At 56.1% G+C, this 10091-nt stretch overlaps 1 protein-coding gene across 1 annotated transcript in view; it reads left to right on the top strand.

Moving 5' to 3' along the window:
• Nucleotides 1–309: 309 nt before the first annotated feature.
• The window catches only part of LOC119107266 (papilin-like), an 11516-nt gene continuing 1734 nt past the window's right edge, over nucleotides 310–10091 (top strand). Inside the window, exons 1-13 of the mRNA XM_037230685.1 lie at nucleotides 310–376; nucleotides 715–1052; nucleotides 2201–2275; nucleotides 3409–3682; nucleotides 4297–4485; nucleotides 5027–5206; nucleotides 5489–5701; nucleotides 6098–6465; nucleotides 6550–6749; nucleotides 7113–7194; nucleotides 7243–7374; nucleotides 8675–8894; nucleotides 9514–9720. Of these exons, the coding sequence (XP_037086580.1) occupies nucleotides 310–376; nucleotides 715–1052; nucleotides 2201–2275; nucleotides 3409–3682; nucleotides 4297–4485; nucleotides 5027–5206; nucleotides 5489–5701; nucleotides 6098–6465; nucleotides 6550–6749; nucleotides 7113–7194; nucleotides 7243–7374; nucleotides 8675–8894; nucleotides 9514–9720 (2545 nt within the window). The remainder of the gene's footprint in view (nucleotides 377–714; nucleotides 1053–2200; nucleotides 2276–3408; nucleotides 3683–4296; nucleotides 4486–5026; nucleotides 5207–5488; nucleotides 5702–6097; nucleotides 6466–6549; nucleotides 6750–7112; nucleotides 7195–7242; nucleotides 7375–8674; nucleotides 8895–9513; nucleotides 9721–10091) is intronic.

The following is a 10091-nucleotide window of genomic DNA, read 5'->3' as shown; positions in this document are numbered from 1 at the left end:
CTCCAGTGCCGCCGAACTTGTGGTTATCGTCAGAAATGAAAGAGAGGTGAAATGCTTGCCGTTCTGAGCACCACAAAGGCATGGTGTGGTTCGCTGGCCATCCTCGGTGCACAAGCACGCATCACCAAGCCTTAAGGCCACGCTATAAGCGAAAGTGACCATAACGTATTATCTAATATTTGTTTTGGGGCTGGGCAGTCGTATTTCTAACTACCCCACCACACTCTGTTGTACCGTGGTCGGTATCGTCCTTCACCGACGCGGGTTTCTGCCCGTGTCATCAGAGATGGCTGACGCACAAGGCGGAGAATGCCGGCGGACGAGGACCACGACCCGTGCATGCTGCCACCCGACCCGGGCACTTGCGGCGCCGACAGTCCGCGCCTCTTCTTCTCGACGCCGCGCTCGGCGTCTGCCGCCGCTTCCTGTTCGGCGGCTGCGGCGGCAACCTCAACAACTTCCGCAGCCTGGACGCATGCTACCGCACCTGCAACAACGCCACGGCGGCCGCGGCGCCGGCGGCTGCCGCTTGCCTCGCGCCCAAGCAGGAGGGCTCCTGCAGCTCCAGCGTGATGCGCTTCTACTATGACGGTGCCACCGGTCGCTGCCGCGCTTTCCGCTATTCGGGCTGCGACGGCCAGGCCAGCAATTTCCTCTCGCTGGAGGCATGCGCCGCCACCTGCCGGCCGCCGGCCGAGGACATGCCGTCGCCAGCCGAGGCGGCGCTCGTCGAGGACGACACCGGCGTGCGCGCGCGCCGCGTCGGCGCCTTCTCCCAACTGGGCGACGCGTGCAGCCTGGCGCCCGACGCCGGCCCGTGCCTGGGCGAGCAGACGCGCTGGCACTACGACCCGGTGATCGGCCGCTGCCGCAAGTTCTTCTACGGCGGCTGCGAGGGCAACGCCAACAACTTCGCCGACCGGGCCGATTGCGCCGAGGCGTGCGGCCGCCGCGCCGAGCCCGGCCGCCGCGACCGGCAGTGTCGCGGCCCGCCCAAGCGCCAGGGCTCCCGCCGCTGCTTCGACAGCATCCAGCGCTACACGTACAGCGAGGCGAGCGGCCGCTGCGAGCGCGTGGTGTTCGACGGCTGCGGCGTCACGGCCAACAACTACCGCACGCTGTCCGAGTGTGAGCGCGCCTGTCTGAGTGACGGGCCGGCCGGCCAGGCAGGTGCGTTGGTGCTGGATTTCGGAGTGGCTCTGTTCTGCGAGGGTGAGCGCTTTTTATTTCCGCATTGAGATTGCTAGCATTGTTTGGAGGGTGGGGGCGCAGCTGGAGTCGGCGCTCAGGGATGTACATGTTGTTTCTGCTACCCGCGAGGCCTTGCGTTTTCTTGTCACACTGATTCCTCCTTCTAGCACGGTGGGCGGCAGAGCCTGCGGTGGCATGCAGCACAAAACTCTAACTAACTCTAACTCAAATTCACTAACTGTTGCACCGTTGTTCTCCTCTGCATACATTGTGCACATGCACCACTGAAATGCAAAATGTTTTACGGTGATGCAGATGTATGCGACCTTTGCACATCAGTTCTCGTGCGGCAGGCCCGTGAGGTTTAAAGACCCTCCACTTGGTGTGTCTTATGGTGTTTGGCAACAACAGACAGAAAACTCCCATATCCTGCCTACACAAGTAATGGCCTTGGTGTATGCAAATCGCATAATGTCTCAATCGTAGCAGGTTTGCGAGTCAATGCCTTTTGCCACCATCCCCGTGTGTTTACAGAGAAGCATAGAAAGCTCCGCTCCCACCTAATTGCTGCGTCTGGCAGGTGTTTGCTGTATCGGAGGTCTTGTCTAAATGCTGCATGATTATTTTGGCATCCTCTGGTGGTTACGATGGCCAGAGCCGGCTGCGGAAGTGGCCCATTGTCCTATAACGATAATGTGACCAAAAGTGTTGTTAGTTCCTCTTTTAAGCGCTTTATCTAACAGCACTAACGGCCTCGGCACACCCCGAAGCAGGATGCCTGCCCTGTGCCAGTGCTTGGGGATTCGTGCTAGTTCTTTTCGACGTCTCTTCAAAACACTCGCCTGGCCTCGATCACCACCTGACGCATTGATGGTACAGTATGACGTCATTCCCGGCCCCATGCCAGTGCTCCCCGTCGGACGTCACCGCCAGTGACGTCACCGTGACGTCACCTCCGGCAGACCGTGTGTGTCGGCTACGCCCAGACATGGGCCGCTGTGACGCTCAGATCGACCGCTACTACTATGACCCAGCCTCCGGCCGCTGCCGCCGCTTCATCTACGGAGGCTGCCGCGGCAACGCCGTACGTATGGTGCATGTGCGGTGATGCTGAGAGACACAGAAGGGTCGCTGATTCGAGGCCTAGTGGGGGATATTTTCCTAGTACATCCAGCCGGTGAGGTTGTAATGCTAGCTCCCAAAGTGTCTACACACCTTTGAGACCTTCCGCAGATTTACCTGCTGTTATCGTGCATGCTGGCAATCTCCAACGCCGTGATTTATTTAAACGAATTGTTAATGTACGATTCTCCAATAATCATCACTGTGTCGTGAAATACATAATCATTCATTGCTTTTTTCAACCTGCGTTCTAATTCCAAATTTTGAAGAACACGGCCTGGTTGGGATCCATGTGCCTTTGCTCCATGCCGTTTCCAAGCTAAGACAAAGGTAGAGATGGAGTAAAAGGCACCAACGGATTGTTCTTAACGAGATTTCGCGATAGACAATGTACTCTCTTTTGCTAACTGACCCTATGATACCAGGACAAAGGTCAAATTTTCCCAAAATAGTTACTTCACCTGAAAGTCGTCATATCTATGAGACAATACCCTGTAGCGGCACGAAATCTAGGCAAGCGTATTTTTGTTTCATTCTAAGTGCAACGATGGTAGTTGTACGCATTTTGATAAAATATTTATGATCTATGGCTTCGTAAATGAAGCACTGTGAGCCAGTCGCGTGCGGTAGCGAAATCGTCTGTAGTCGCTAGCCGCCCACACTGGCCGTAAATCGTCGTGAAGTGTTCCCCCCCCCCCCCCCCCCCAAGAAAAAAAACACCGCTACGTGGGAACCGGAAACGTTAGAGACACCTTTGTGTGCCGATATGGTATGTAACGGATGTCCTATATGCCGCTAAAATTTAGGCATGATTGCAAAGTATGCCAGACAGGTATCTTAACAAAATCTGAGAGAGAGGAGCTGCATCAGCACTGTCTCTAGCCAAGGCCAGAGCTAAGCTCATCTCGGTTGGCCTTGTCTGCGTTTGCAAAGAATGCAACCAAGCACGACCTGTCCTCTCGGCTGCCGCTGCCTCCCCAGCAGACGGTACGCTCGTTCTCCTCTCTCCTACATCTCACGACACCACCAGCTCCCGCACCCCCCTCCCCCCGGTCGCAGCCTTTCCACCTCACCTCACGGCGTGTCCGTCCGCAGAACAACTTCGAGACGATGCGGGAGTGCATGAGCACGTGCCGGGACGTGAGCCCGACGGACGGTAGCGGCGAGCGGCCGGAGGTGGACTGCTCGGCGCCGCCGGTCGACCCGCGCGCCCCCTCCTGCACCGCCCGTCTCCGCCGCTTCTATTACAGCGTGCCTGCTGGCCGCTGCGTCAGCCTGCTGTACGGCGGCTGTGGCGCCACCGACAACAACTTCGCCACGCAGTCGAGCTGCGAGCGCAGCTGTCCTGCGGGCGCTGTTAATCAGACGGGTGAGAGAGGTCGACAGGGGTCGGGCGGTCTTCAGAGGGTGCTGTTAATAAGACGGGTGATAGGGGTCGACAGGGGTCGGGCGGGCTTCAGAGGGCGCTGTTAATCACACGGGTGAGAGAGGTGGGTGGTGACGGGGTCGGACGGGCTTTAGAGGGCGCGTCACGCCAGTGCGGGCTCATGCTGAGTCGAAAAACGAAATCAGTCGTGTCGCACTCATTAATGTCACGGCAAAAAATAACATGCTCAACTGCGCTTAGCGGGAGCGTGGAGGTCAAAGGAAAAAGCGTTGTGACTGCTTCCGATTCTAGTTTACAACCACGGATATTGTTTTGGTAGATGCGTGTCAAAGAAGCGAAGTGCCCCATCTTGCTGTCATGCTAAGCCGTCCTCTTACTTCCTACCCCTTCTCCCTTTACTGATCTGCTTGGCGCCGTTGTAGCCCATATGGCCGCTCTCCGTCCGCCAGAGACGTGCCTGGCGCTGTTGTGAACCACGTGGCCGCTCCCGTTCACCAGAGACGTGCCTGGCGCTGTTGTGAACCACGTGGCCGCTCCCGTTCACCAGAGACGTACCTGGCGCTGTTGTGAACCACGTGGCCGTTCCCGTCCGCCAGAGATGTGCCTGGCACCGTCGGCGGACCCGGGCAACTGTCTGGGCCGCGTGGATCGCTTTACGTACGACTCGACCACCGGCGAGTGCTTCCAGTTCGACTACACCGGCTGCGGCGGCAGCGACAACAACTTCGCCAGCCGACGCGAGTGTCTGGAGCTGTGCCGAGGCGTCACCGGCGAAGCGAATCAAGGTCAGAGTAAGATCCGCCAGATCGGCGCTTGAGTCAGAGGCACGCTGTCCGCTCAGTGTGGCGGCTGGAAGCCATGTTTCAGTACTGAAGCAAGCTGCGTTGACAAAATTAGATGCCTTTGAAAGGTCGTCTTTTTCTTGCATGGCAGGCGTCAATAGATCCTAAATTGGGCTTGAATTCCAAGTGTATGAAATCCAGTAGCCGTCTTTAAAACTTGCATTTCGGAAACATGAAAGTTAAGGTTCGTTTAAGAAAGCCCTCAATTCAGAGGAAAACATCAAAAATAAAATTTAAAAGGTAAAATGCAGCGGCCGGCTGGCCTGGTTAGAGTAAGCGTAAAAAGCACATAGAGCGAAGGCGCAGACAGACATGAGTGTCGGGGGTCGACTCGTTCTGGAAACATGCCGCCAAAGCCAGCGTGGTCTGATCTTGTGTCCAGGTCGTGCCCCCTTACCACATTTTCAAGAGCTCACGTGATGTCACTGATAGACGCGCGGCGACCAGCCTGTCGACTGGTCTGACCTGACCTGCCGTGCTGCAGACGTGTGCCTCCTCCCACCGGATGCGGGTCCTTGCACGGGCCGGGTGGAGCGGTACTTCTACAGCGCTGCCACCGGCCGCTGCCAGCAGTTCTCCTATGGCGGTTGCGAGGGCAATGGCAACAACTTTGAGACTGCTCGGGAGTGCACCAGCCGATGCACCGGCAGCAAGATCGAACCGGGTATGGGCTGACGCGGGACGGCGCCGGAGGGCTGCTTTCTGGCAGATGGACATAGATCAGCTGCATATCAAGTCACTGGCTTAGTCTAAGCAGCCTAAGCCGCACTGCCTCATATCGCACTGCCAGAGATCGCTGTCATTATAAACATTCTTGCCTCCGGTTCATGAAATGGGTAGCATGAGTGCATCACGAATGGCTATCATGGTTATCTTGCTTGTTTCACTCTTGGACTACCTTCGTGGACATGCTGTAATTCCTACTCCTGTCATTCCACGCCTCCAGGCGGCGCAATCTGCAGACAACGCTCCTTGGTGGGACCCTGTGCGGGCAGCTTCACCCGGTACTACTTTGACGACACCAGCAAACGGTGCCAGCAGTTCATCTACAGCGGCTGCGGGGGCAACTCAAACAACTTTGAGACCCGCAGCGAATGCGAGCGGTCCTGCCCAGCCACCCCTGGCCCTGGCCCTGGCCCTGGCCCGACCCCCAGCGAAGGTGGGTCTGTCACATGACATCGATCTCCGGAAGCCAACTTTGGGGTGCCGATAGCGTAGTGGTTGACGCGTCTGCGTTAACAATTGCGCGTCTGGGAAGCCAGAAGTACGCGGTTCCATTCCCCGCGGTGCCCGTCCTTCCTGCCAGGGTGAAAGGCAGGCAACGCCATATGGCCTCAATAACTGAGTGCGTCGTAAAGCCACAACGACACGCACACACACTGCGAGCCGCCTTGCGGTTAGGTTACAATACACCATTCACTGAGTGCCACAGTTTGCGCGGCCATATAATGTTACACTCAAAATGTCGCCAGAAGCTGGTTACTTCTTCGAGCAGCAGCGATCCCTGCGTCGTTTCGTGTTTGACTCTTACGTTAGCTCTCCGCTTCGCTGCCAGAGCTGTGCCGCCTACCCGCGGAGGCCGGACCATGCTTCGCGGCGCTGCCGCGCTTCTACTACGACCCGTCGCGCCGAGCCTGCCGCGACTTCACCTACGGCGGCTGCGCCGGTAACGCCAACAACTTCGAAACCCTGGCTGCGTGCAACGCGCGCTGCGGTGAGAGCAGCGAGCGGCCGGCGCGCTGCCTCGCCCCGCCGAGCGGCGATGGCACGTGCAACGAGCCGCGACAGGCGCGTAGAGTCTACTTTGACGCGCGCGCCGGCCGCTGCGCGGTGCGCACCAGCAGCGACTGCCCGTCCGAGAACAGCTTCCGGTTGGCCGCCGACTGCCGCGAGGAGTGTGTCGTGCCGGAGTCGGCGCGCGCCGTCTGCGCGCTGCCGGCCGAGCGCGGCGAGTGCGCCGGCCGCGAGCGCCGCTGGGCGTTCAGTGTGCGCTCGGGCCGCTGTCAGCCGTTCGAGTATGGCGGCTGCGGCGGCAACGCCAACAGCTTCGAGACGCTGGCCGCCTGCCTCGGCGCGTGCCGCGGTCTCCGGCTGAGTAACGCCGGCAACCTGTCGAACGCCTGCATGGAGCCGCCCGTGCTGGACGACCTCTGCGAGCCGCAGGAGCGGCCGGAGATGCGCTGGACCTTCAACGCCGAGACGCTCAGGTGTGGCGCGCTGCATTCAGCTAGTGGTAGCATGGAATGCTGGTCATTTGCGTAGACTGCATCATGCATTGCTTTCTTACGGATGGAACTCAGGAACAGCAAATATTACCAATGACACTGTAAACAAACACAGCACTGCACAGTACACGAATGGCCCTTTCAGCGACGGTATTATTTAGGTTGCAGACATTTGGTGCTTAGTTTACGCTCATGCCAGTGGCATTGTACCATCAGACGGTACCTGAATTTGCCCGCTGCTAGACCGAAACTTGAAAACACTTGAAAAAAATTATCATGATGGGCCGTGCACCCTCTGCCCCCGCTATGTTGAACTTCCTAACCTCACCCCGCCCTTCTGCTCAGGTGTGAGGACTTCGAGTCGTCCGGCTGTGAAGTGGGGCCCAACATCTACCGCAGCCGGCGGGCGTGCGAACGCTCGTGCCAGGCCGGGCCAGATCGGCCGCGGCCGGGCCCGGCCTCCTGTGACCGCGAGCCGCGCCCGGTGTTCGGCTGCACGCCCGGCCGCCAGCGCACCGTCTTCTTCTACGCGGCTAACCGCGGCGTGTGCCTCACACTGGTTGACGACGGCTGCCTCAGCGGCGACAACATGTACTCCACCAGAGAGGTGGGGCTGGCCTTTGGACGTCCGCTGTAGGCACATGCCGACAAACGTCACACGAAAAAAACAAGCAGTGATGTATGCAATGGATTTAGAGAGAGAGAGAGAGAGAGAGAGAGAGAGAGAGAGAGAGAGAGAGAGAGAGAGAGAGAGAGAGAGAGAGAGAGAAGAGAGGAGAGAGGAGACAAAGACAGGGGGATAGCGAGAGCGAGAGAGAGAAAACTGAAGCCTTTTTATTTGTTTAGGTGATATGGTGAGCTGGTCATAGTCCTTCAATGACTATATATATATATATATATATATATATAGATATATTATATATATAATATATATATATATATATATGTGTGTTGTATATTATATTGATATGTATATATGTATATGTATATATGTATATATATATATTGTATATATATATATATGTATATATATATATATATATATATATATATATATATATATATATTATATATAGATATATACAACTGAAGCCTTTTTTATTGTTTAGGTGATATGGTGAGCTGGTCATAGTCCTTCATATATATATATATATATATATATATATATATATACATATATATATATATATATATATATATATATATTATATATATATATATGTATATATATATATATCTCTTTTTTTATGTAAATAACAAACGAAAACCTTTTTGTTTTGAGGTGACCAGGCCGTTGCTTCAACTGATTTGCATGCATCGTGGGCAAGACGAAGATGAAGTGTGCGCCTAAGCCAGACAGAGGATGCTGGTTCACCAGCATATAGCGGCTTGTCATTGATTCTCAATTGGACTGCGCGTATCGCTATGAGAGATGCAGGTCTGCTTCCAATTTTGGTTTGGTATGGACTAGAGGTGTTGACGACAATTTTAGTTCGTTGGAATGAAGGAGAGTGAATAGTATTTAGACAAAGCTGCTCGCTTGCGGGGGTCCTCTGCCGAGACTCCGCCGTGACTTCTGTGCGGGATGTGTGCTCGGCCTTCGGACGGGTCCTCACCTGAATGCACTTAAATCTGCGCATGTGCGCAGGCAGCCTTCCCCAGAGAACTGGGGTGTCGCCAGGATGCAGGACGAAGAAAGACTGAGATACGAACGGCGGATGCTTGTTTCTAATGTCTACCTGAATCCGTCGTTTTCAGGGCTACCTGCCGTCCTACCCGCCCGCCTGTCTCTTGTTGGAATGGCATGCGAGGTAGTTTCCGTTAAGCCATGTGACGTGCTTCTGGGCAAATGGGATTTGAGTACTGTTGACTTTTAGATCAAACTGACGGGCGATTTTGCGTGGCAGGAGTGTTTGCAGAGCTGCGCGGGCGGTGGCGAAGGAGGAGCCATCTGCCGGCTGCCCGTAGAACCCGGCAGCACCTGCAGGGGTAGACTGCGCCGCTGGGCGTTCAGCACTGACACCGGCCGATGCGAGTGGTTCTTCTACACGGGCTGTGACGGCAACGCCAACAATTTCGAGTCGCGCGCGGAGTGTCAGTCTCGCTGTGGCGGGGACGTTAGCCAAGGTGAGGCTTACAGAGCGGGGCAGGGGGAGAGAGAGGCAGAGCGGGGGAGGGTGCAGATGTGCTGGTCGCCTTCTTACCACGGCAGCTCGTGTGTTCCTCTCCATGTACGGGCGTGAATAACCCACTGCTTCTACGTTCACCATGTGAATGAAAATATTGCCCCGAGGCTTTACCTAGAAGAGGAAGCTCTTGTGCAGCTGTATTTATCGAGTGCTGACCAGCATGTCTTACTCCCTATTACATGAACGAGCAAAAACAGTCAGCCAGCCCTTTTCATGCCGCCCTTTTTGTCGCCCTGGCGTGGGAACTATAGTCACATATAGTCAATACTACCAAGGCCAAAGTGGTTTCCTCTCCTTTTTTGGAAAAAAATTGTCTTGGCTATTGCGTGTTTACCAGTCTTTTCAGTAAGCACCAGTTACTTACACAGTAAGCACCAGTAAGTCTGTACTTAACGGCTGACCAATCCTCTTGCTGTGGAAACTACCCACGCAGTCGGTCAACGGCTCCGTTCTTCCCGCCTTCTCTCACCCGGCGGTGGACTCACCTACTCGGTCGTCTAGTGGACTCGCCCTGTGCTGCTCCACTCGGAGCTCAGCTGCGCCGCCGCTGCCACCAGGCGGCGAGGACCGCGGTCCGCCGGAGTTCTGTCAGCTGCCGCCGCGCCGCCTGCTGGGCTGTCGGCCGTCAGGCGGCGAACAGCGCTTCTACTTCAACCGCGAGCGCCGCTCCTGCGACAGCTTCACCTACCGCGGCTGCGACAGCGGCGACAACATGTTCACCAGCCGGGAATCTTGTCTCTCCGTCTGCGCGCCCGGGGAGCGCGGTGAGTGCAGAGGAGGCAGAGGGGGAGGGTTAGATCGCTGGAGTGAGAGTTGGGTCACGAGTCGGAGCCATCCGTTCGGTGTGCTCATTGTTGACTGAAATGTCTGCTAACGGCGTTATCTCCAGAACCGGCTGACTTGTAAGGGCAGTGCAGCCGTTCTCGCTGTCCGTCCCAATAGCGTGGTTGGTTAGAGCGTCTATCTTCCGATCTACCCACCCGTGGCGGGGGGCGGGGGGATTCGAGCCGCTTTAGGTTCTCGCTATTTGCTGTTGACAGGAATGGCCGGTGGCAGTGGCCACCCTAAAGGTTAAGTGACGTCAAAGATCGTGACGAACCGAGCGTAGCATGGCGGTGCGTTAAGCTTTCCTCCT

This window comes from Pollicipes pollicipes, unplaced genomic scaffold (assembly GCF_011947565.3).
Source record: "Pollicipes pollicipes isolate AB1234 unplaced genomic scaffold, Ppol_2.1 Scaffold_6686;HRSCAF=7923_pilon_pilon_pilon, whole genome shotgun sequence".
Classification (NCBI taxonomy): domain Eukaryota; kingdom Metazoa; phylum Arthropoda; class Thecostraca; order Pollicipedomorpha; family Pollicipedidae; genus Pollicipes; species Pollicipes pollicipes.
Note: the sequence above shows the minus strand (reverse complement) of the source record. Positions and strands in the feature narration are given on the sequence as shown.